At 43.4% G+C, this 27,645-nt stretch overlaps 1 protein-coding gene across 1 annotated transcript in view; it reads right to left on the bottom strand.

Annotated features, from left to right (window-relative positions):
- Positions 1-27,645, bottom strand: part of RAPGEF1 (Rap guanine nucleotide exchange factor (GEF) 1) — an 81,477-nt gene that overhangs the window by 38,237 nt on the left and 15,595 nt on the right. Inside the window, exons 2-5 of the mRNA XM_009877612.1 lie at positions 12,740-12,879; positions 8,517-8,695; positions 5,215-5,371; positions 64-152 (exon numbers count right to left, since the gene is read on the bottom strand). Of these exons, the coding sequence (XP_009875914.1) occupies positions 64-152; positions 5,215-5,371; positions 8,517-8,695; positions 12,740-12,879 (565 nt within the window). The remainder of the gene's footprint in view (positions 1-63; positions 153-5,214; positions 5,372-8,516; positions 8,696-12,739; positions 12,880-27,645) is intronic.

Raw genomic sequence — 27,645 nt, 5'->3', positions numbered from 1 at the left:
CCAGAAACTATCCTTTCTATATTAATCCTGCACACAGAAGAAACCCTTGACAGTGACACCTACCTGTCAGATTTACATGCTGGTAAACTGGGTTTAACTGGGCTTGTGGGAGAGGGATGCTCCTGCTTTTCAATCGTGAGTCTGACCAGCTCCTGATGGATGGAGAGGAGAGGAAAAAAAGGGAGAATAATCATTATTTGCTGAATGCCGCACTCACACGTCCTAGGACAGAAGGGGATGCTACTGCGGTGAACTCTTGGTTACGCAGCTAATGGACTAACGATGGCACGGACACCGAGAGACCTGAGCTGGGTGTAAGTCTGGTGCAGAGCCGTGCAAATGATGCAGCGCTGCTTCTAAGGAGCAGCAGTTTAGCCATATTCGGCAAATGATGCAGCGCTGCTTCTAAGGAGCAGTTTAGCCATATTCAAGTTAAGTTCATAAACCCTGACCCTAGGGGGATTCTGCACAAACCCACACACGTGGCTTTTTGCTGTGTTTCCTCTTTATCGTCACAAATGCATTCCAGTCCCCACAACACCCTAGACAATGGCAAATTGACTTTACCTACATAAATACAAGTACAGAAAAGTCTTACACAGTAAAGGACTTCACCTAGCCAGTAAAAAATTAACTAATTGCTTTATATTTTATAAACAAGCATGTACTTGTTTCAAAAAGCAGGTTTTCTGTAAGATTCCTCAACAACAAATTAAATAGTGAACACCTTTATTAAAAAGCCTGCTTCCCCTGAAGCATGTTAGTGATGTCTTAGTCATTCAAGGAACTCCTGTGGTGTATCTGTTCTAGGCAGATAAGGCTCTGGATAAAGAGATAAGGGCACGATAATCCTGAACTACACATCTGCCAGCAGTCAAAACAACAATCACTCACACCAGAAAGGCGGAGAGAACATTTTATGGATGTCTGAGGCCCACAAATAGATCTACTGCTCACAGATGCAAACATATGCCCTCTTACAGGCAGGCTGGAAAACTGGCAGTGCTTCCTGACAGTATTGGCTTCCCGACAGTATTGGCTTCCCAGCATGTTATGTAAAGGAAACTATATGGGATCAATTTTCCAATTTTTTAAAAGCAGCCTGTAGTACAGTGTCATCATTCTAGTATCATCTTCATGTCCATGTCTACTGAGCTTGGAAACAACTGTTATTGCTCTCTCAGTGCAGTACTGCAACTGAAATGTCATCATCACCATCCCTTCAAGGAAGGGAAATACTCTACTTCTCATATTTTTATATAAGGCTCTATTTAAAGCTGCACTTTCATGCTTCCAAAGCTTTTTCCTCTAAACACCCAAGAGGAATAAAGGACAGCACTGGATGCGCAAAGGACAGCAAAAGTAGCCCAAGTGCTCACTACAGCAGATTCTGGTTTTGATGTTCTACTTAGATTCTGGGTGTGAGCTTAAGCTTCACGTACACCGTGTCAGCCAAAAGCAGGACAAAACACTTGGCTATCCAGAAGCTGTCCTGGAAATTCCCACATGTGGGAAAGGAAGAGAGAGCACAAACAGAACACGCAGAGATGTCCATGCGGGCTAACGCTACGGAGATGTTCCCATCTGGGACAGACTGACGAGAGCCCTGGTGAGGAAGTGTCTTCTGAGAAGTGCCCTGATGAGCAGAAGCACAGCACCGAGGTGACCACAGCCAACCAGCCTGGCCAGCTCCCGCTCCCAAGGAGGGCAACGTTCCCCAGCGGGAAAATACTCTGCAACGAGGAGCAACGGACCAACAGAGCTTGGACAATCTACCAGCTCCACTGCAGTAATGTGTGTTACACAGTATGAGAAAAAGTAAAATAATTAAGGCTCTTCAATCACCGAAGAATGACAGTGGATGCTGACCTGACCTCAGACTTCTCCACTGTGTGCCTCCAGTTACTCCACAGAAACTATTATTTTAAAAATGTACGTTCCTCTGTTTCACCTTCTCTTTCAGGATGAATAATCTTTAATGAAAAATTTGCTATTTCTTTTAAGACTTTAGAATTCCCCTGAAATATTTACAGACCATCCCTAAGAGAAACAGTTGTAGGATGTGGGCACCTATGAACCCCAAATGAGCCTTTTTCTGGAAATCAGATCATTTAGAAATTCCAGTGACCCATTTGACTCTTCTGGCTGCAGCTGGCACCACGCTCCGAGTCACCGTCAGGAGTGAGTGACGACACAAGGGATTGCCACCTTCCTGCTCTCTGGACAAACCTGGGCCACTGAAGAGGTTTCTGGAGACTCTCATTCACTTGAACGGCATCGGATGCCACGGGGCTATCGGGTACTTCCCAGCAAGACCAGTGACTCCATACAATGAGCAACACAGAATGTACAGGTATTCAAACCGAAAACCAAAATCCTCCTGAAACAGGAGTGTCCCTGCCACAGGGCTATGGCAGAGAAAATGTAATGCCTTCTTTTCCTCATCTTTCCTCACCACGTTTAACACCTTAAGCCAAGCTCAGGCCAGTGCTGCAGACTGTGGTGGAGGCAGCAGCGCCGGCAATTCCCCAACATTCGGTGCTGAAGTGCTCGGTTTTCCTACTTTGTCATTTGTAATGGACACCTGCTTGTCCACCATATAGGAGTGTAAGTTACAACAGGGGACAAAAAAAATAATCAAATTTGGCTCAGAAGTATCTTTAGAACGATTCAAACCATTGTGGCTGTTAAAAGAAATAAACCAAAACAGCTCCCAGCAGAGAAACCAAGACAATGTATGACTGCCAATACTTAAGAGGATCACTTTTCCCTCCAACTTTGACAAATATAATCAGATTCCCTGCAATCTGGCTTTTTCTCCTCTCCGCTAACCCCAAAATGAGAACTAGCATTTGAAAATCAAGCCAAGATCTTTAGTGTACACACAGAGGTAATCAGCACGCAACTGAGCCAGATGCACATTATGCTATTCTTTATCAGCAAGTAGAGATTCCTGCAGCAATAATTAGAGGTAATTAAAGCCTCTCTACCAACTTATGCTACTTCAGCAAGCTGGAAATTCCAAAATGAGATGGATTTTAAAGAAGTTACATAATCAAAACAAGGATTCTATTTTTTTCTTTTTTATATATGCCTAGCAAGGCACTAAAACCCGACATCAAGCCAGCAAGTAACATGAGTGAACAAGGGACTCCTTTACGCTCAAGTCTGAAAATACAGGGGGAACTGAGCACTGAAATGTGGAAGTGGATTTTGTGTGATCTGCCAGAAGAACCAAAAAAGTCCTCCACAGCAGAGAAACGTCCAGCTTCTCAGTTCTGCTTCCAGATCTGAAAGCTGGCTGGTTTGGTCCTTCTAAAATAAACCTTGTTCCTCGCTATGCCGTGGGAGACGAGCGCACGCCGCTTCCAAATGCTGACCCCGTTGACGGGCAGACACGTTCGCATCTACCCAGACAGCTGCACATCTGCTCGAACCATGCTCCGAGCTGACCAGACATAAGCCACCTCCAACTGGAGGGCCAAAATAACTTTTAGTCTAACAACAAAGTAGAGACTGATACAGCCACGCCACTCAGCGGGGCTTCATAGCTCAGGCTTAGTGCTGCACGGACATGTCTGTGTCGCTTCCAGCCCAGGCCGGCTCATGGCACAGGCAGAGCGGGCATCCCAGACCTTCCAGGCACCTCGCTTTGGCTGGAAGGCAACAGGGACCAGGGGTTTAAACATTCCTTGAAGTGCTCGAATCTCACGCAAGGAGACTACACAGCTCGATCCTGGATCCAGAGATGAGATTTGTGCAGATTCATGAAGCAATAATGGAGTGAACTGTCTCGCTGCTCGCTGGGGTGTCACAGCTCAGATACCACAGAAAAGACTTTCACGTGCTGCAAATTGCTGCTGAATTTCAACAGTGACAGCAGCTGAGACTTCAGGATGAACTCTTTTTTTCTCTATCCTGCTGTGCAAATTCAAGACCAGCTTTACTTTTCAAATCTGGAGCTTAATGTTGAAGGTCAACATTGTGCCAAATAATCCCAGAAAATCTGCTGTCTTTAGGTGATGGGAATGTTCTGTTTCAAAGATATTTGCTTAAAAGGCTCGATAAGTAATAGTAAATTTTAGTATCTGTATTTAAGTAATATTAAAGAGATATTCAGAGCATTTAAACACCACTCCAAAACTCCTGAAAATGTGATAGCTTGGGAGATCCACTCCATATTTGCATTCAGCTCCAGTCAATAACGACTGAGATTGAGTACAGTGAAAGATGTCTGTTTCTGATACACTAATCCTGGTGAAACACCTGCTGCTGCTCTTTAAACTCCACCTCAACTTTCCCTCTGTACTGGATCTAAGCATTCCCCTTTAGACTTTCAAGTGCTATTGAAGGAGGTTTAGCTTTCTCCACAGTTTTCAAAATAAGCTTCCCAGGAGACACAGTGGTCTCTCTGCTGACGCCCTAGGCCCAGGTGAAGCAAACCCTTAACTGCAGTGCTAGGACAGCTGAAGGAACAGCCTCTGGAGCCATCAGCCTGGAGACAAGCTTAGGAAACAGAAATAACGGGTACCAAAACGCCTACTGGGAGGCAGAAGCAAAATCAACAGCTTTCCCTGGGTGGGGCAGGGGGGGATGCTATAAGCAAATCCCACAGAGGATACAAAGGTTTTTGTTAAACATTTCTGTTAAACATTTCCGTTAGTTCTGTAAAACTAATCTCCAGAAAACCAAGCTCAGCTGATCACCTGTTCCACACCCTAATCCAACTGCTGAAAGTAGTGATGTATCACTGATGAATCCCTTGAAATTTATTTTAAAAGATGGAGCTGGAGCCTTTGGTTCTCTGTGGGCACTGACAGGAAGTATTTCCATTATGTTCTGCCTAGACAGAAAATATGCAAACTGTATCTTCTAACCTGCACAGGAGACTGGGAGACCAGGAGTGACTTGCTGAAAATTTAATACAACACTCAATGAAGATTTATCGCTTCTTGCAATTCATCCAAATACCATGGTGAGCATTTCAGAAGTGCACACTTACAGCCAAACTGTTTGTGCTGGTCTTTAACCAGCATTCCAAGCAGGAATTTCACTTAGGGAGCTGCTGATTGAAGAGGTAGTTTACTGAAGGCAGGAATAGGACCTTTATATTTTAGCTGCACTTAAAAACCTCTTTCAGCTAGATCTCTTCTAAATTGTATAATCTCTTCTTATTGTGTACTTTATATAATTTCCAATATTTGTCTCATGTACCTTGACTCCATCCAAAACAGCTTTTATGACACCCTTCACTGTTGTCACCATCTCCTTGTCTTCTGAGTTCACACCTTCCAGCATCACTTGATCAGACCAGCGAATGAGATTGGCCAGACTCTGGTACACACGGCTGTAGCAGGACGAGATGGCAGAACTGGATGGCAGGGAAGGAAGTAGTGGAGAAAAAAAAAAAGAACAAAATGAAATCACGGCGATACTATCAAATGTTATAAGAGTGCTTGAGTTAAAGAGGATTTCACGCTGTTAAAAATGTGATTGTTCTCCACCTCTCTCTGACAGTCAGAACTAGTGTTTAGCAGGTGACAAAGCCCAGGTTTCTCCTTTACTGCAGTTGCTCTCCCATTCCCCGGCACCAAATGGGACAACAGTACAATTAATGGCTCATTCCCGGTTAACAGAATGAATTACCTGGTTAACACAGCCACGCCAAAAAGAACATGCTCTCCATTTTAATTTACAGCTCCATCCTCTGTCTTAACTTCAAAAGTAAAGCATTTACGTTCTGTATTGAAGTCTAAGCTACATTACTTCAGTATCTATGACCTCCCTCTTCCTTCTTAACTCTCCCCAAAAACGTCTTGCATAATAAAGAGCTGACTGTACTCATTCCTTTACAAATCATTTCCTCACTGTTTATAATGCCTGAAAACATGTAATTAAAACCTGCTTCTTTACAGAAATTGAATTGAATGAATTTCAGGTTTGGAAGAGGAAGGGTGTTGCTTTGTTTTGCTCTTAATGAGAAACAGAATTGAAGCTATTGTTCTGAAGGGGAAAAAAAAAAGATTTTGGAAGGATGACAACTCTAAATAAAAGTTAACTGTAACAACAGTGCTCACAGGCATTTTCCTGGCCATTCTGAAAACACTTACTTCATTACTAAACAAGGTGTGTTAACAGTACTGCTGGTGGCAACGCTTCAACAATTCTTTGTACAGTTAAATCAATTGCAAGCTGCATCAAACCCATAAACAGATAAGAGTAGGCGTAATCTCACAATCATTACTTATACGAGTGTTCCAAATCTTCCCACTTCTCTTTTGTATCCATTTTACACTGGCTTAACTCCAGTAATTTCATTATCGGTGAGAAGAGAATCGAGCTTACAAGCTTCAATGAGATTATTTAGGTGAATGAGGTTTGCAGGACCGGGAAAAAACTATTGTCAAGTTACAACTAGGGCGATAAAAACAACAGTAAGTACTTTTTTGTTTGGTTGTTGGGGTTTCGTTTTCTTTTTGTTTGTTTGTTTGTTTTTTTTAAAGCGTGCCGCTTGCCATTTGTTCTAATTTCAAATAAAATTAGCTTGGTAGGAGATATTTCCTAAATAGGGCCCTCCCCCATCTCTTTCTAAGGCTTTGATTTCTTTGCCATTAATCTTCAGTCTGCTTCCTTCTAAGGAGGCAGTAATTGAAAGTCCATTTTGTGCTAGATTTAATTACTTTATTCCTTGATGCAAATGCTTCCCCTAAAGTAAAAAGAAGCCCAAGAATAACTGTAGAGCTTTCTTCCACGCTGACACAAGTCCTGCTCACTTTTCTTGAGGGGCATTTGCTATCAAAATCTCACCCCTTTGTGTCCTGTCACTAGGTAGGCACGAAATGACATGGCTTTGTGAGAATGCCAAATCCCCTTTTTTTCTTTTTCTCTGTGAGGTTAAACAAGGCAGAACATATATCCGGGATCTGTGCTGGGGTATATACCGTTTCCAGAAGGAGAGACTTAGCACTATGTAGAGCACTCCATTGCCGACTGACTATGAAAATTCTGCCTCTACGGGTAAATACAGGTACCCAGCTGTCCAGGTCGCATTAGTTCACTACTAAAAGACAGGGTACAAAGAACTGGAAGAATAGAATTGTTTGAAACACTGCTGCTGCTGAAGACCACTCAGTTGATATTTATTTCCAAATATATTCTTGGAAGGAAAGATCACCCAGCAAACACCCAGTGAATATACAAATCAATGCAAGCAACTGTAGAGATGATGTTCTATCCTAAAAATATTTGTTGACATTTTACATGTTCTCCTCATTTAAGGTAAAAATTCATTTTTTTCTTTTATTAAGTGAAAGCAGGTGCTTGTCAGGAATTTAATGGCTGTGGGAAACCTGATAGCCACTGAAGAAACTTTGGTGTCTGCACCCAGAACCTTGACGAATGTTCCTATTTTAAGAGCTATTGTTCTTTCTAGTTCTACAGTTCTAACCCAAACTGGAGCTCTCCTGTCCCAGCCACAGCTCTGACACTCACCTATTGCCTCCTGCATTTTGTACTATCAGATACAACCCTTGCCTATGCACTAAGGCCAAACACAGCCCAGCGTCTCTGTTTGCAAAATACTTGGCAGCTGCTGCTGTCTTGACCATATTATAAACCTTTCTTGCGCCAGAACTAAGCATCCTGAAGTAAAAATTGCGGAGATACTTCATGGGAAAACAAATAGAAATAGCACAAAAACTAGCCGGATTTCAGGAACCAAACACCTGCACTTCTCTGTCTGTGCTAATTCTGCTCTTTCTGTATTTTTCAATGATGTTTGCTTGTTTTGTGTAAATCAATCACTCTAGCATCTATGGGATCAAGAGCAGTTACATCTCTATGATTTGAGAACTCCACAAATTCTTATAATCCACGCTGGGCTTTGCTTTGGCAAATTTCTACTTCTGCCTTCAAACCCACCGCCTAACTGGTTAAAAATATAATACGCATAATCTGTTAAAACATAAAACAAATAATCTGTTGAGAGCGCGCATGGACTGGTTAATCTACCGAAGTACATCTGTTTACTTCTGTTCTGTCTGTGATCCAGTAAAATAAAAACAGTTAAGAGCACAGGCTCAGATTTCTCTAAAATCACAGTGGATAAACTGAACACAAAAAGGAATTACTCTGAGGATAAACTATTTTTCAGGTAAAAGCTATTGGATTTGTTAGCTTTTAGGATATCATCATGGACTGCAGAAACAGTATAGCATCTGAGGAGTAAATCCCACTAGTAAATGATGAAATTTCCAAGTTTACACTAAGAATCGGCCCTTCCTTCTCTCTAAAACCATTCTGATCTGCTTTATCTTTCCACAGCACAGGCTCCTCTGCAGCAGGGAATCTGCTTTTAAATTATGTTTGAAAATTATCACATAATTAGTACAAATAGCAGTCACTTTATTAGCCACCGCAGCATTTCCTGTCTCCTGCTCGATGTCATTCTTCAGACACAAGAAAAGCTTGGAACTGGCCAGTCTGTGACAGCTCCCAAACCCAAGAAGGAAACTTACCTTTGCTGGATGCGTGGATCCGTCTGTACCAAGGGGAGGATGGCTTCCAGGACTTTACTTGCTGAGCCTGGCAGCATCTCTAACACTTTCTTATCAATTGCCATTTTATCCACAATAGTCTTAAAGTAGCGCAATGCACTGACGACCTCCTTCTCCTTCTCCTCTAGCCATGACACATTCTAAAGAGGAGGAAAAAAGGAGAGAGATGTTAAAACCTTCGCATTTTTAAAAGCAAGGTTACTTACCTGAAGTATGGCAACACTGAATGAGGTACATTCCATGAGGACTGGAGAAAACTCCTTCCACTACAAACACTTTTAAATTGAATTTTTGCTCTTTCAAAATAATAGTCAGTGCAAAACTGCACCCACACTTGAACTTTCTGAATTACGTGCATTCCAAACTGAAGGCTAATCTTGATCACTTTTAGGCCAAGATTAACGCTACCGATGATGTGCCAAACTGGGAGGGTGAAAAAAACCCACCAGATACTAATGATAATATAAGAAAAAAGAATCTTCCAAGTTCCAGAGCAATTCAATCAAGATGCCTCTGTTTTTGTACCCATCCCTGAGAGTTTCCATGACATACGTGGTGTTCACCCCTACTCTGAGTAATTCTGTTGACTCCAGTCTGCCTACTTGCATGAACCTGGGCTATGGCCTTGTCTCCTCGTTCACAAAAAACTCCTTTCCGATCAGTCGATGCTGCCTGGACAAGGGAACGCACACGTTCTCTGTGGGGAAGGACTGTGAAAGCTACGTTTTGGCATCGGCAAATGAATGTTGCAGAAGGGAACAATTCATTGGAATAAAGCTGAGTTGTGGTCACCAACTTCCGTGCCACCGCCAACACTAGTAGAGGAAATTCAGAAGTGACACATGATATCTTAATGGTATTCTCGACAGGGATATTTTTAAAAAGTTTACCAGAGTATGCCTGGAGGCCTTTTAATGCCACAAGTAGTTCCTAAGTGAGATTCAAATTAACTACTGAACGCTGCTAGAAAAGGAGCCGAGAGCTTAGCAGAGTCAGGTTTCATCCATTATCTTCCCAGTAAACGCAGCTTCAAGAATTAATGACCTATGGGCATTATGTGCTCCCCATACTCTTGTCAGCCGTTAAATTGCTGCTTTTCTGCAAAATCAGGCCTGCAGCCCAAAAGGTTTTAGGAAGAACAATTTATAGGCAGCAGTGGTGAGTAACTTGGGGCCAGTTGCATAAAAGGATTAGAGTCCCAAGTTCCATCTAGCTCCAACTTTAGAAGTCCCAACCCAAGATCTGCAAACCACCCTGTCATTTTCCATCTCGTCTGGGACGTGCCCTAACTCCACTGCTGCTTCCACTTTTTGACAATATTGCTTGCCAGGCATCTCAAGTTCTGCTCTGCAGTTCACAGACACCCTAAACTTACTTGCTGGGGAGCATCCTGGCAACAAACTGATATTAAAAAAAACCCAACAAAACATTTCCAATTTTTCAGGCATGTGCCCTCACCACTGTGTAGTCTGTCCTAGGATATGGAGAGGCTCAGCCTCTCCCACGAAGATTTTGCACTTCATATGAAACGATCTCACTTTTCCAGGATGAGTAGCCCCTATATTCCCTGAGCAAGTACGACTGTGGCCCAGTGGTCAGAGCTCTCAACGGGAAGTGAAAAAACGCAGATCGCAGTTCCTGCTCTCATGGCTGTTTACATGTTTCATTCAAAAACTGTGTCCTGTCAAAAGGCTTGTGACTTAATAGCTTAAACACTCTTCTGGAGCATAGGAGGGATGGGCTTGACTCTTGAGAGTTCAGGGCTGAGAATGGCGAGTGGAAACACAAATCCTTCCGCTGAGCACAGCGAGGCACGCAAAGCCAGCCACCGGACACTATCTGGGACACAGCCCTTTTCTGCAACTTCCCTACTAGCTCTTTGGGCGACATTCCCTAAGAGCAGTTTTTATGAATCCCTTTTCTCAGGTCCCAAGGTATCTTATGTCCGTGTGTACACACCACACACAGAGCAAGCCTGCACATCCTACACGGGACGGCAGGTTCTGCTACAGAGCTGGGATACAGAAATGTCACTTGCTGCTACGAGGCTGAAGTTACTCACGTTCAGTGAGCTTTACTCACTGTGGCCCGAGAACAATCTAGAGAAAGAAGCAATAACCTGGTGGGATGGATGGGCATTAATACATTCCAATGTCACGAGACTAACGATATCAAGGTTTTCCTCCAAACATTTGAGTGTGTCCCTAAAGCCAAAATACACATGCAGTGAGACTTGAGGGTGGAGAGGACCTGAATTCATCTCTCATTTAATTCCTCCCTTGAGGTGAACTTGTCCCAGCAGTTACCTCACGCCAGTGAGAGAGCAGACCCAGAGCTGTGGGAGTGACCATAACATGCCTGTGTTACAGTAAGAATTAAAGCCAGTGTCCAGAGGACAAAAGGAGACTCTGAAAAACACTGCCCCTGCATTGCCCACCTCTAGGCATAAATGGGAAGAGGAGAAGATGATGTCTGCATGGGTTGAGCATAACCTTCAGGTTACACTTAGTGATTTGACATTAATTTTTGGTATTGCTATTTCTGCTCTACAGTGATTATCTACTTCAAGAGTACAAAAATAGCATCTAAAGTACTTCAGAGGGAGGAAAGGATGATTTTTGCTTTATCAAGTGTGCCTTCTGACAGAAAAACCTCCTGTTTGTCAACTGGTGTCTGTATTCCAGTGAGAGAACCTGGTGGCAATCCACCCGTATCCTCCTCCCCACACAAAGCTAATGAGCTGACTACATCCAACTAATTGATTAGTCGGACAGCGGCTATTAAAATAGATAGGGAATCAGCCAGAAATCAAAAATATTTCACGCTATAAAAATGTACACAGCTGAAACAGTCATGTAAGGTAATAAACATTACTGTAAGTGTTTTGTTTTACAATTAAAAAATTCCCAATCTGTACATAAAGAGAGGTTTTACACGTCCAGCATGCCTTATCAGTAAGGCGTTGTTTTTCAGAGGAAAGAAAACAAAGCAAAAACTTCACCTATTATAAGTATGCTAATATATATTTACTACAGAACAGCATTTTGAAAAGAGCTCTTAATTTTTCTAATTTATTTGTGATCATATATCGGTTTAAAGGAAGGCCTCTAAATTATCGAAACATACCATCCTGAAATATCTCTGGAATTAAAAGTCTTCCAGTAGTACTCTCAGACTTTTTTTTAAAATTTTATTTTTTAACAGCAGTCAGCAAAACAAGGTGCTCAGCTCCTTAGGAAATATATGCATATCCTCCTGGGGAAAAAACCAACAACTACAGTTTGGGAAATAAAAGCCTCATCATCTTCCACCTGATGGTGCAGAATAGGGCTAGGAAGCCCCGCAGCAACTTCTCTGGGTGCGAAGAACCTCACACAGCATAACTGTGTCTTGCTGACTGCTCTCAATAACACCACAACAATCCTCAGCAGAGCTAATGTAAAAAAGTTTGCATGACTGGTGCTGCACACTGGATGAGACTTCCAACAACTGGGAAGGATTCTGAATTATCATAAACAACCTGGACCGTTCTTAACTTTTGGCTTAGATTTATACTTGAAAACTGACCACAGCAGTATTGTAACAGTCTCATCAGTCTACGCAATCAGGCCACAAGAGCAGAAGAGATAACGCTCTGACAGGTTTGTGCTGGGACAGAGCGGTGACCTCAGCTCTTACAGGACTTGAAGCACGTTGGGCCTGAGGAACGGTGGCTGGAATCGAGGGCTGCTTGAACACATCTGCGTGACTTGTCCTGCTGCCATCGTCAGAGATTGAGCACATCTTTGGACCAACCTCAAGGAATTGCTCACCAGGGTTTTTTTTGTTTGTTTTTTTTTTTAAAAGGATCACACCCCCAAACTAGGCAGTTATTTGGAAGCTGTGAGCATAACGACAGGGTGTGCATGCGAGGAGGATGTGTCAGGCCATACACTACATTCCATAATGAGGTATTTAAACATTTATGGAAGGAGGTCTCATCAGGCTCTCCAAAGGTCACAGCATGCCTCTGTTGTTCAGTTTATAACTCAGTTTATAACTCACCATAAAGTAATCCTGAGGATCCCTGAAAAAAATCTGCATAATTCTGCAAAGGACAAAATCACACACGGCTTTTTGATAAACTGAGTACCAGCAAGCAAGAAACCAGCAAGCCTAACGGAACATGTCCTTTGTCTGCTTACTTTGTTCACTGACTTCTCTGGTGTTTTCACTGTCAGGTCAGCTTGCTTTCCTTTCTTTGACGGGGTTCTCTTTATTTTTGGTGAATGAAACTTGCCCTTCAACTTCATAGTGAACGAGGAGAGATGGGAACGCTCAGAATCTAGAAAGACACAGAAATGCGTTACTGGATTAGGGTAAATTTCTTGAAACCAAGGATGTTGTGTTACAGCATTTTCTGGAAGACCAGTCTATGAAAAACATTGCAACCGTGTAAATTTATTGAGTGGAAAAGGATTAAAAAAAAATAAATAAATTGTGGCTCTCTATTACCTTTTGAACCACAATATCACCATCCTTCCCTGCTTCCCCTTGGAGGCAGCAATGCTGCTGTGCAAAGGCAGGGCCAGCGAGAAAAGGAAGAACACCTCTCTCAAAAGCACTTATCTCCAGCAGATCCCCAAGCACTTTACAAAGGAGTTAATCATCATCTCTCTTTCGCAGATGAACAAGTGAGTCAAGAGGATGAAGTGACTCCTCCCCAGACCTCTGGCAGGGCAGAGCTGCCGTGGGTGTGTAGGCAGAGCTCTGCCTGGTACCCAGGACCGGTGGCGGCTCCCGAAGAAGAGGAAGGCGGTTTCTTCCCAGGTTGCTCATCTCTGCCCTCTCCTAATATCACCTTTGAATGTGGCTCCAGGGACAATCTGAGCAAAAGTGCCAGCTGTTGTCATTTGCAATGGATTTCACTCCGAAAGGGCCAGCGAACAGTGGAACTGCTTCAATACTGGGGCATCCTTGAAGGAGCTTAATCACAGAACTAGGTTTTTGAATAGGTTTCTGAATATTCAAAAGCAGAAGGCTTTAAGGCTTGCAATCATGCCATTATACAGATTTACTGCTGAAATATATTTTTATCTGTTTAGCCATGAAGCTAAATAAAACTAAGTTGCCTTGCAGAGAGGAATTTAGCATGTATTTTGAGCAAAGAGCAGTTTAATAAATAAAGATCTGAATTGCTCTCTAGTGACCCAGTTAATTCAGCAGCAGATAACAAACTTGTCTTTAACTCCATTACCAAGAAAAGTGAGCAGTTTTGCTCTAAGTTTCATGTTTCTTTTAGATTATTTGGGAGTTGACTGCGCTGGCTGTACTGAGCCAGAATGGCAGAGTCCCAGGCGAGCAGCACCGCACCACCGTGTTAGCATGCAGGCTGCAAACAGAAGAGGCTGCTGAGTCAAATCTAGCACCCAGAAGCTAAATATCACACTGCAGCGCAAACACTGCTTCTCATACTCAGAAATTACCTAACCACAACGTGAGGGAAAGAACCTCTGCTTGCCTCCCCATAAGGGCTGTCTCCTTTTAAATTTGGTTTCCCGGTAGCGCGTTAAGACCCCACCACTAACACCTTCACCTGGTTAGCTACGTCCTCTAGGTCAAGATTTTGCAGGCATCCCTGTTAATGGAAGCTGGATCAGCAGCAATTCTAATCTATCCTGGCTGCAGATCTGTTCTCCATTTACAGAAGTAAATGTTTTTCAAAGTTTTCTTCGTATCATAAAGTCCTGTTTAATGCACTGAGGAGTGAGGCACTAAAAACCTTGGCCACTGCAGATAAATCCAGACGTATCAGTTGGCCTCTGAAGAATCACTTACAGCAGCTGGCACCCTAACTTAGCAACAATTTACGTCATTACTTGACATCCCCAAGGGGATCTCCAAACCTTTAAAATCTCTCTGGCTCCACAGGGTGCTGAAGGTCACCACCAAGAACAGTTCCTGGCTGCTGTGATAAGGCTCTTGTGCTCCCCGCCCCCAGATAATTTGTATTTATTTCATACAGCACATGAGAATTTCTATACATGCACGCACACGCACGTTTGCCAAGAGAAGTCAGGGCTCTGAATTTATTTTTCAAGAACTGGCAAACAATTACAATAATTAATCTACAGGGAAATAATGGCAGCGGGAACAAATTGCATCTGACTCCTCCATGGGCTGCAGCAAGATCCAAACCGCTAGTCTGAGTAAGGAAATGTTCAATACCTACAATAAAAGCCCTTGGTTGTTTATGGTAATAATTTTGCCTTGTAGGGCCAAGAAATTCAGAAAGGAGAAAGATTCCAGAAGACTACTATCTCCTTTTCTCCTTCCTACCAGCCACCTCTACCCACCTTTCTGGGGCAAGCCCACCAACGGCTGAACCAACGCCCATGCGTGGTCAGGAACCTCGAAAAGCAGATGTCTTGTCAGCAGAGAAAGTTTCTCTTCTGCCGACAGCAGATCCTCTTCACCAACACCAGCACCACCTGCCTAACCACTGCCCTTTGCTCTCTTTACCCTTCTGCCACAGCAAACACCGAATCATTTGCACCCCGCGCTGCGAGAGGCCACAAACCTACAGAGCGGGGACAGGAGCAAGTGGCTAGAGCAGAACTGGAACTTCTTAAAATAGTACTAATGGAGTAAACCAGCTGACATTTGCAAAAAAAAAAAAAAATTATTGTTTGAACAGCCCTGCCAAGTCCTGCTTTGAAGATCACAAATTAATGCAGCTTTTTACTACCATGTCTTTGCATCTACAACACGCATTTTCCAGATCTCGTCTGCTCATAAGTTTCTGATCCATTTGCAGTCAAACAAACGAGTCACAAACCAATATTCTCTTGCACCCAATTGCACTTAGCACTTAAAATAGCCCTTTTCTTGTTCCGAGCACATCACAAACATATCTATCTCATCCTGAACAGTCAGGTCTTAACCTTCCTCTGCAGATGGAAGCAGGCACAAAGTTGAAGCAACTTGTCTAAACAGAGCAGAGGGTGGATCAGTGACTCCAGTGCAGCATCTCCACCAAAGTACAACCCACGTCCCTCTCCCCATACTCACGCATGAAGTGGCAGAGCTGCTGTGATCATATTCAGCGAGTGCCAGCAGACATTATTCGGCACATTGGGCTTCACGGCTTGCAAACAGATACATCATTCAAGCGTTATAAACAGAATCTGCATTTTAATGAATCTGGACAAAGTAGTATAAAAGAGAAGATACACTTAAATAGGAAGATATTCTAGTTCAAAGTTTCCCAAGCTTTTACAGATGAAGATTGAAACTGAGCAAGACTTCCCAGACTGGTTACTGTTTTGAGAAAGTCACTTTCTTTACACTATATTCTAATTTAAATATCTAGGCTGTCCTATGTGTGTCCAGTTGAAAAGTTCAAACAGCTCAGCATGCCTTTACAGATCAATTAAGCTGATAACGTACAGAGAGAAGCAGAAACCAGAGCCCTGGCAGTGCTCAAACCACTTCTCCTGCCTGCCTACAGTAACCAAACCCCTTAATGCGGCATTGAGGTTGTTCTGAGCCTGGTAGTCTGCCCGCTGGAAATTGTTCTATTCTATTACCCTCGCCTCTTATTGAAGAATAACGAGTAGTGTTTAGCTGGAGTTTCAGCAATGGCTTTCTCAACTTCTTTTTCATTTCTGGTGCGCAGGAAGAACTACCCCATACTTACTTCTACGCAGTGTCCAAATATTTACAAGATGAATGGGAAAAGACAGGGTAATAAACTCAATGGAGTGATTTCAACTGGAAGGGGAACAAAAAAATCCTGTTTTATCAAAGTGTTTCTGTCTCAAAGGAACTGCTGACTTTCCGTCCCTTCGTACTTCATTTGTCTGGATGCTCTCCTCCTGCACATGACCCGAAAAAAAAAAAAATTGCCCTCAAAATTACTTCACGTGCATTTGAGTTTCTTGATTTCTGACTGGAAGTTTTAATACGTCACTCGTTTCACTGCTAATTCCATCCCCTTATTAATGAGGCTCTGGCTTCGCTGTGCTTGAACGTGCTCCAGCTGTTGAGTCACGGCCCCGCTCAGCTCTCAGGCTCGTCGCCGGCCGGCCGGCACGCGTCTGGGGTCCGACCACACACACAACACGAGAAAGCTTGCCTTGTGCGCCTGCTCCAAGCAGCCGCGCTGCCAGGCATGGCCAGATGTTTTTTTCAGCATCCACTGAGTCCCCTGAGCGCCCCGGGCTGGGGAGGCCACAGCCGGCCGGGAGCCACCTCATTCCCAGCAGCTCCACCAGCTCCGGCAAAGCGGTGCTGCCCATCGGTTTGCTGACAGAAAGCTAAATCTGGCGAGGAAAGAACCACAGACTTCAAATGAGAGCAGATTAAGAGGCACAAGGGAAGGGAGATAAATCAGCTTATGTGCTTGTGGGAGAAGACACTAGGCTGTGTAGGAGAGAGCCGGCAAGGCAAAGCCCAGTGTGCACTGCTGCCACAGGCAAACGGTCACCTTCCACTTGAGCTCAAACTAACACCAGAAATAATGTTGAAACACACGCCCACCCTGGGGAATTCCACCAACCGAATCCAGCAGCGAATTATTTAAAGTCAAAGTGAAAGTTCAGCCTTTGAGAGGGCTCAGTCACAGCAGACTTTCCAGCTGCCAGGTCCTCCTCACCTCCTACACCGGCCGTGCCCAACCAGCACACGAGGGGCTTCGGAGCTGGGAAATAACCCCCCGGCTGCTTTGGGGCCTCTGGTCATGATTTTGTCACTACGGCACAGCTCGGTACAGGCTCCAGCTGCAGGAGATGGGCAGTGTGACTGTTCAACTTGCCTAGTGCTTGGATCATACCAAACAAATTAAAAACAGTGGGCATTTTAATAAAAAAACCTCGACCTTTAGTCTCTTCCCTTCACCTGAAAACCTAAATCCTCCATCTTCTCTCACTCTGTGTATGTGACCACACTGAAACCTTCCAGTTTTAGAGGAAACAAAGCCTTGAAAAAGGGTTATAACTCATCTTCCAGCCTGAACTGACTCTTGCAGCTCATTAAGAAGAACAAAGTGGAATCTAAAAATCTTATCCCACAAACGGTTCCCTTTTCAAAGGCCATTTGGGTCTCTGCTGGATGCACATATTTTAAAGCTATCAGATTAAAAATAACAGCAGACATCTCTCCCCATGTCATAATGAAGCTATTGTGCACATTTTTAATCAACCGCTCCTGCCATTTATGCCACGAGCCCTTTGAAGGCAGAGGTGACTTATGTAATGAGTTACACAACGATGCCCATTAAAATGGCATTTGTTCCCCTGGGCTCAGCTCCATCATTTGTGGAAGACAAAAGGCAAGTTGCAAGGCTTCAGCTAAACCCTAGCTGACAGAGACTTTAAGAGTTCTGAAGCAAAAGAAAAAAAATAATGAGTAATAGCTCAAAACGACCTTTCTGCTGGCTGAGGATGTCTGGTGCTGTGCTGCTCCCAACAGCCGAGCTCCTCCGTCGAAGGGCCAACAGAGCTGACACAGGAGGCATGATGTAAAGCTTGCCAGCGGGCTGAGGGCAACAGAAAGCTACCACAGCGGTACTTTGAGAAATAATTATTAATTTTGTCATCATAGAATCATTCAAGTTGGAAAAGACCCTTGGGATCAAGGAGTCCAACCATTAACCCTACTGTACAAAGCTCACCCCTACACCCTATCCCCCAACACCACATCTAAACGACCTTTAAACACTTCCAGGGATGGTGACTTGACAACCTCCCTGGGCAGCCTGTTCCATTGTCTGACTACTCTTTCTGTGACAAAATTTTTCCTAACGTCCAGTCTAAACCTCTCCTGTTGCAGTCTGAAGCCATTCACGAAGGGCATCTCTGCCCTTCCTGTTACAAAACGTTCAAACCTGCCAGTGTGCAGCTATGAGGACGGAGAAGCAGCACAAGGCTTTCAAGGAGGGTTGAAGAAACAGATGAGAAGAACCTCAGATACTTTCTCAGCCCTTTCGCACCTGCAGCAAACAGCCTTCTGCTACATTTCACGCCCTCTTTCTCCAGAAATCCCAGGGATGTTTCGAAGTTCAAAAACGCTGATATGCAGCACTTGTGCAGGGCTGTACGTTCTCAAAAGGATCAACTGGGATCCTGAATACAGAAAGGACAGAATGTGACAGAACAGAATCAAAACACCCCTTTTAAATGCCTAAGCATGTCACTGCTGCATCATGGGTGTGCTACAAAAAAGCCTCAGCCTCACCGTTTCCATCTCCGTGAGTTTACCTTTCTCAACTTTGCCATTACCCCCAGAGACTGAAGCAAGAGAATTTATTCAGAAAAAACCAAAAAATCCGGTAGAGGATCCAGAACGGGGGAAAAAAAAAAAAAAAAAAAAAAAGGGAGGGTCCGGTGTCAATCAGGAAGTTTGCCCACCCTAACCTTTGTACCTTAGGTGGGGCTGTTTGTGAGCTGCTCCAAGTCCCTCTCCAGGGAACGCAACTGTTAGGAGAGCAGCCAGGCTCCAGAGGAAAGCAGCGGAGGAAGGGCAGCGCGAGAATCAAACAATCGTTCTTGAGCGCTAAAGAAACTTTTCCTTTAACATCACGTCACCTTCGAAGCAGCCAGCTTTGGGAGCGGAAAGACCGCCCGCCCTTTTTTCATTTTTGGCAACATTACAGTGAATGAGCATAAACCAGTGAGCATTAATGATGTGCAATGACAGCACACAAACTTCCATGGAAAAGGGAGGCTCAGTTCCCTCTCAGCTGGCCAGGCAACGCTCACTGACTCACAGGCTTCATTATTTTTAATGTCGCCCTCTGGGGCCTCCAGAGGAAGCAAAACATTTTTATTTGTCAGAGAGCACATTTTTATTTTGATTTTTTTTTTTCTTTCTAAGCAGCCATGAATGAGGCACCTCCAGCTGCAGCAGCCTCATGTGGAAAGAGCTCACAGTGTTTGCGAGGCAATTGGGAGGCGCAGAGGGCAACTTATCAATTCAGCCACGTCTCCCGACTGCAGTGAAAAGGACTGGATCAGTCAACAACATTAATTTTACGGTGCATTAGTACTACAGCTCTTTTTTCTTCCAGCTTCATATTTGGAAGCAAATCCTCAGGTTGTGACGAAGAGAATACACACCAGACCAAGCTCTGAGCCGCTGACCAGGTTTCCTCCTAGTCCTGTTTCAGCCTGAAGTACTGCAGGAGAGAGAAATCTCCCTGCACGCAGAGACATAAATCAGAAATCCTTTAGATGCTGAAAAAGGCAGCAATGCCGCTCAACCGATTTACTGGGTAATAAAATTAAAAAAAAAAAAAAGGAAAAAGGTTATTAATTGAACAAAGAGGGATTTAAGGAAGTAGAACTTTGCTATCCAAGCTCAGTTTCCTCCAGCACACCAAAGCCAGCTTGGAGACTTCTTTTTGAAAAAGATACTGTAATTCATTGATAAGCAGCAGACAGGACTTTTGCTCTCTTTTATCTGAAAGAAAGCTGCTCCAGCAGATTGGTCCCGTATCAACTCAGAGGCAGAAATGCTGCTGTTTACCGAAGCACTAGCAAAACCCTGCCCGGCATCTGGTGAGTCTCTGGTAATTTCCCATTTAAGTACTGATTTTGCACAGCCCTGCAAGCCCAAGAGAACTAATGGGATTACAACACTGGTAACATGACTCGTAACTCCCCCTGTGCCAGCAACACTAAAACAACAAGAGAGTCAAGTAGCCTCCAACATCAACATGACGGCTGTGGTCCGTGCCTACCCTGCTCTACACATAAAAACCACCAAGGCTGTTAGCTAAACATTTCATCCGAAAGGGAAAACAACAATCTCGCTACAAGGCACAGCCTCTGCATTGCTTCAGCAAACAGCCCTGAACAGAGAAATTGCAACGATTGCGAGGGAATCTCTTCAATTTCTCTGTTCACCAACCATGACTTAATAAGGGGGCCGTGGGCATCCCCACTTGTCTAGTGGCTTTTGGAGACTGTAGTCACGACAGTGATTCAGACATCTAAAAATAAAGCCTCGCAGGCACAAGTATGCTTGCGCACTACCTGAGTCACTCCAGGCTGCAGGGAGCGTGCGAGCCAAAGCTAATTCCTTTCATTCACGCTACAGCCAGGGCCAAGCAAAATGTCTTGTCACTGAGCTCCGCTTAAACTGTCTCCTCTCTTCTCATTTCACTTGAGCGCATTTAGATTCTCCCCACGTTGAAAAACCTTTCCTAGGCTTGGGTTTCAGTCGTACGGCTGGCAGCTTTGAAACTCAGACCTGAAAGATTATAACCCACTGTTGCTGAAGCTGTTTACCTATCTCCAAGGTGACGGAATGTCGTCACCAGCGCTCTGCAGGACGGCAAAGCAGAAATGTATTATTTTGGATGCTTTAGGGAAAAGTCTAATTGCTCACAACCTGCGTAAAGGTTTAATAACTGAAAAACAAGGTTGTAAATGAGAGTCTTGACTTTGCATCTGCCCCCAGCACCAGTTCTGAATGGGTAAAAAATCAGTCTTCTTTCATCTGTGGAGAATAACCCCAGCTCTCATTCATTAGGCGATGGAAAAAAAAAAAAGAAGCTGGCTCAGATCTGCCTGACACAATTTCCAGTTGCTTTGGACATTACTAATTATAGCCATCTTTATTTTTGACCTCTGATTACAGACTCTTTGCACATTCAGTCTGAATTGCAAAGCTAACCCCTCCTTTCTAGTGGGCTCAGGAGGAACCTTATACCTTCCCCAAAAGCCACCACCCACCCTCCTCTGTGCTGAGCGCGAGAAAGAAGATCAAAACATGGATGGAAAGCATTTGCTTAAACATGCTCAATTTTATTTCCTTCTTTAGCAAGTACCATAGATTAAGGGCAACAGTCCAGGTGAGCCTGTGATGTAAGCTCTTTTCCATGCACGTTGAGGGATGAGCTAACTCCTCTGCAAGGAAGCCTCATTTCTCACTGTTCTGACTAGCACTGTACCCTTAGGGCTCAGATGCTGAAAAGCAGATATTCATTTCAGTGAGATTAAACATGCCTGCACAACTCCAGTGCACCACACTGGGGGCTCACATCTCTGCACGAGAAAAAAAATTAATTTGAGGGATCAGGCCCGCACTATCTCCTAGAGAGGCACTGCAATACCAGTGTAAACTTTCCTAATATTGATTACTTAATAAAAAGGGGTGTCACCAGAGGGCTATGCAAATCACTGAACTTTGAAGTGCCACTGCAGTGTCGCCCCAAAGGGTCAGCTCTCTATCGCCACACACACAGACAAACGTACGCTGAGCGATACACCAGTACCGGAGGTGTGAAATTTCTGATGTAATCAGGTCAGATGCTGCTTTTACATTATTGTTGTGCTGCTTACAAAAAGGGTTAAGAAGCTGCAGGCCGTATCTTCAGTTCTGTACCCTATTCTATACCTGATAGAATCTGCAACCAAACCACCGGTTTTATTGCCTGCCTACAGGCAGTAGGAAATTTTAGTCTTCTATAAGCACAATTTGAAATATCAGTGCCTCCAGCAAGGGGAAACCAAGATGCTAATTGAACCGAACAGCCCAGGAGGGAGAGGAAATACTAGACCTCTTCTTTGTTAGCTCTAGGATTAGCACATCCCTAGGCCGTCATAGCAGGAAACATGAAGTAGCTTAAGGAGTCCAAGGGGGACGTCTATCTTTCACTCTATTGCACATAAACATTAAAAGTTACTGTAGCAGTAAACAATTATTTGTGACAACTTCCTATTTTATCCTGTCTCCTTATGTCTGAATTAAAACCTCCTGGTTCCAGGGCTCCTACAGACAACAGAAGGCATTCTGCTACAAACACTTGCAGTTGTCCCCGATCTTCTCTGCAAATCCTGACTTTAAAACAAACAAACCACCAAAATCTTTAAAGAGACACAGAACAATGAACTTCTACAGAAGCAAATGCTAACAGGTCTGTACGAGCACCAGCAGAAACACAAAAGCAATCTGAAGAAATCCACGCTGCCTGTAACACAACTGAGGCTTCACTAGCACGGAAGCAGTCACTGGAATTTTACTTGTATGACCCTGGCTATCTGCACTTAACGTTACTGTTATCTTTAATGGAAATTATCAAATGTGGGCCCTATTAAGAATAAGCTTCTATTTTTTAATGAGTTTCCAGTTTACTGATACAGGAAGCTGGCCTGCGTTTCAGAAGAAAAATCTTCAACCCCAACACACAACAGGGCAATAGCTAAAGGGGACCAAGCTGAGACTGTATTTTACGAACCACAAAGCTGAACCATATCTCAGCAACTCTTTTTTTTTTGAAATAATTCTTTTATCACCGAATAAATCTCAGTGAATTAACAGCTACCTGAGTGGGGTTTTTACTCACAGCCTGTTCCCTTCTCACATCCCACCGCATGGAGAGCACCGCATCGTGGTTTCAGAAGCGAGCTCTTGCCTGCCAGGGGGGCACAGGGTGTCACCTCGATGCCTTCAAAGACCACGATCCACTCCACAAGAAAATAAGCACGTTCTAAAACCCAGTGCTCAGATTCTGCGGCCGAGAGACCTTAGGATTCTATACGTAAGAAGTATTTTTGTTCAGTATTTGTATTTAATTTGGTTTTGACAAAGCAGCAAAACCACAACGACCAAAGCTATTTAAGAGCCTGCAACGCGATACGCGACTGTGTGGCCAGCCAGCCCCGAGAGGTGAATCAGTACTGACTGCAGCCTGAGAGACGCTGCACAATACTTGGGGAGCTTCCGAGGTCCCTCTGGAAAACAGCAACTAGTCTGTAAAAGAGAAACTGCAGCTCTGTGGGTCCTTGAGTCGCACGGACGGCGGGTCAGGTCAGGTCAGTCCACGCTCCCTGAGCCCGGAGAGCATCGCCACTTGGGTCAGGCTAAGCCTGGTGCTGTGTCAAAGCTTCAGTGTGATTAACTTTATGCTCTTTCACTGTGAAAAACATTCAATAGCCGACTGATTTCTGCAGCGGATTTAGTATGTCATAGCAGTTGAGTTCAGAAAGCCGTAAAGAGATGTTTATAAAAATACCTTTGGTGCCATTATTAGAAGGGTAAATACCTCCCAGCCCTTCTGTGCTTAGTATTACCGACTGGTGATGCACAACCAACGCTGCACAAGCTTCATCCCCGTTGGATTTAGAGAGTCAAAAAACTTACACTGCAGTAAACCAACAAAAAACGCTATAAATCATCTTTCAACGAATGAAAAAACAGCTACAACGTTGCAAGCACAGAACTGACTTTGTACATACAATCTATGTTTATTAATATTATTTTGCAGTATAAGAGGCTTGGTGGCAGCCTAGTTAAAAACCCATAGCTTTGTAATTGCTATCTAATAGCACATGACATAAAAAACACTTAGCCCTAGGAGATTATGTGTTTGAGACTGCCCAATAACAAAAAAAGAAAAGGAGGCACACTGGTAGGCCACAGACCTTTCAATATTCTCTTAAAACTCATGGAGGACAGGGTGATGCTCAAGCAGAAATAACCATGTGTTGGGGGAGGGAGCTGAGAGGAGTTGAACATTGCAGCCATTAACTGCAGGACCTCAGCAAACGTCTGCTCCCCACGAGAAGCACTCTGCCCCAACGCCCTCTACAACTCCATAGGAGATTTCCAGTCCGAGCTTGGACTTCATTTATAGCAGCACGTGTCTTGGGAAAACCTCCCTTTCCTTCCTGCCCTGTTTACACAGCAAAATCAATTTGCCTCCTGCCCCAAGCAGGTACATTTTGCCTTTTTTCTCCCCTGTGTACTCACGAACGCTCAGCAAAGACTCAGCTACATCTACTTCTAAACTGCTGATTTCTGTAGAATAATGACAGACAGAAGATATCTCCTGCTTCAGTTTTGGCAACTGCAGTCAGGAAAGTCTGAATACACTAAATCCATCATCAGTCTTCATCGGAAGATATCTCCTGCTTCAGTTTTGGCAACTGAATACACTAAATCCATCATCATTCTTCATCAACCTGAAAACCAGCTTGCAAGGAGTGCAAAACTGGAAGACGTCTCAAACAAATCTCAGAAAACTCATATGATTTGGGAAAACCTGCATCCTTAAAAAGTGTCAGAAAACTCATATGATTTGGGAAAACCTGCGTCCTTAGAATGTATTCCGAGTCCCAAGTTCCTCTTCAGAAGGGTCCCACAGTCTACATGACTTTAAACAATCCCACTTCCGTGCCTATGCTGGTATTACACACAAGCCACTGGGACAGAACACCCATAATGGCTTGATTGCTGCTATTTGGTAAAAACAACACTCTACAGAGAGGTCACAATGTTAAACTACGAAACTGAACCCATTACACACAAGCCACTGGGACAGAACACCCATAATGGCTTGACTGCTGCTATTTGGTAAAAACAACACTCTATAGAGAGGTCACAATGTTAAACTATGAAACTGAACCCACTCATATGGAAACTTTGAAGATGTCCCTCGCAGAAGATGTTATTAACAGGGATTCAAATCCCTTTAAAAGATAATTTAAAAATACATAGAAAATATTTCTACCACTGGGACAGAACACCCATAATGGCTTGACTGCTGCTATTTGGTAAAAACAACACTCTATAGAGAGGTCACAATGTTAAACTATGAAACTGAACCCACTCATATGGAAACTTTGAAGATGTCCCTCGCAGAAGATGTTATTAACAGGGATTCAAATCCCTTTAAAAGATAATTTAAAAATACATAGAAAATATTTCTATACTTCCAAGTACAGTCAAGTTAATTTGCCATTTGTTGGGAGAGAACAGAGCAGGCGAAGAGCTGTGTCAGTTTTCTGGCAGCTAGATAAATCCATACGTTTAGGGAGATCACTTGAAACTATAATACACCAGTATTTATCATGATAAAACATAACAACATCCAATGCCACGAGCACCTTATAGCTCAGACTTTAAAATGAGAGGGCTTTTCCATCCAGGAAAGTTAATTCAAATCAAGGTGAAGGTTGGAAACTCACACACATTGTTTCCAATTAACTCCCTGCACAGCTCTACTTTGGAGTAAGACTGTCCACTTGCAAAGTGGATTTAGCTAATTAAAAGCCAAATTGTCAATAAGGGCAATATTTAGGGATAATTCTCATACATACGGACAGCTGTTTCTCAAAGATGAAAAGATAAAGTCTAGCTTTGTTAAACCGAAGTAGATGACAAACTTCCAAGGAGGAGATTTTTTTTGCGCAGGCACTCTCTCTACAATCCAGAGGCCTGTTCCCAAAATTGTTTGCCCGTAGTTCTTCTTCCAGTTTGGTAGGAGTGATCTTATTTTGTCACTTTCATTTATTTCAAGAACATTCCTGTGGCACTATAAGGAATTAGGAAAGCAGAGGAATTAAACCTGTTCCTCCAACATAGACTTAACATTTTCCACTGTAGAGCAGAAATTCCTGTTTTTTGCTCTCCTGTTAAGAATCGGGTCTGCATGTGCAAAACAACCAAACAAAGAAGTGCCAGCCCCACTGAAATACTTTGTCATTCATGAACCCAGTGGCTGGAAGTCAACTGTAGACCCAGCAGAAAAGCTCTAGGCTTAGACTTGGACAATAGTTTGAACAAAGCCTAACCTAGCACCAAACAGGCATCTAATTTTTTACTTAGGAATTTGCAGAATGTATCTTTTGCTCTCTTAATGTCAAAACTGCCATCTCTGTGCCTCCAAAATGACTGTGTGATGGGTTTTCATTGTACACCGCCATGTATTCGTGGCACAAGTGGATAAGCGGTGGGGATGCAGAGCAAGTGACACTTGCCATCACATGAAAAGCTAATCCAGAAGAGCTGCAAAAACATGTCAGTACTGGTGGGGAACCTACCTGGATGACAGCGGCTTCATTCTTGATGTCACTGTGAGCGGCATTAAAGGACAAAGCGGACTAACTGTGATCCTGAAGCCACATAATATTCCTATAATTGCTTGAAATGCACTGCCAGTCAACAGGCAGCAGCCAGTAAACAGTGCGGCAAAGCTGTCCAAGCAATAATGAGGCTACTGTGAAAGAAATGACCAATATTCACAGCAAACGACCCAGTATAATCAATCTCACCATCCCTAACAAGCTCTCCAGATGTAACAGTACAACTGCTTACAGTCACTTTCAACATTTCAAACCAAGAAACCACTCCCTCACATTCTTAATTGCCTCCCACAGCAAGACAGACAGGGATTTGGAGTCTCCATAAATTCTTACAAGTAGGAAAACCATCCCATTAATTTTCTAACATTAAGTCTACGGGGCTTACTTTATAAAATTACTAGCCAAACCAGAGTGCAATAATGAGATGATCCATTTGGAAAGAATATTTTGCTTGGAGGAAAAAAAGAAACACCATTTTCATCTATAACACCCATAAATCACTTTATTTAGAGACTACAGCTTGGGGACTCAGGGCCAATCTAATGATAGAATTTCTCTTCTATTTGCACCATGTCAGCATCTGCTCTCTTCATGTGAAAACAAAAAGCTGCCCAAGAACATTACAGCATTTTCACACCCTGAGCCACCCATATCCCCAAGAGTCTGTCTAGTTCAGTTAATTACAAGCCCACTGCATTTTGCATTTCCTACCATTTTAATACTGCAAGTGTTCAGGTGAATATATCATAACACTGGTACAGCAGCTCTTGTTCAACTTCAAACAAATACAAACCACTTCTGTATTTGAAAAGCTAAAGTCAAATGCTCCCAGGCCTCTTTCAGAAAGCGATCATGCAGCAAAACAACGGGCATACAGGGTGAACACCAGTAAATTTAGTCTAAAGTATGTCCTCCTCTCCCCTAGATATGTTCCTACTGTTCAATTATACTGTGGTAGACATGGTTTGTTAGAGGATTTTCACACACTTAGAGAGCTAAGTCTGCCAGTGGTCTGGGTTTTTTTAAAAATAAACATGTTACTCCTGTATATACATAGTGTTTTTAAAGAAAAGCTCTGACTGTGAATCACATCATCAAGAAACAATCAGCTCCAAGATAAAAGGTAACAGCCAAGCACAAGAAATATGACAACAGGAAGGAGAGAAATTATATTCCAGATATGAGAGCAAACAACATTGCTTTCAAAGCATGCCAGGGGCTATATAGAGCCCACTTACTGC

This window comes from Apaloderma vittatum, unplaced genomic scaffold, assembly GCF_000703405.1.
Source record: "Apaloderma vittatum isolate BGI_N311 unplaced genomic scaffold, ASM70340v1 scaffold9251, whole genome shotgun sequence".
Classification (NCBI taxonomy): Eukaryota; Metazoa; Chordata; class Aves; order Trogoniformes; family Trogonidae; genus Apaloderma; species Apaloderma vittatum.
Note: the sequence above shows the minus strand (reverse complement) of the source record. Positions and strands in the feature narration are given on the sequence as shown.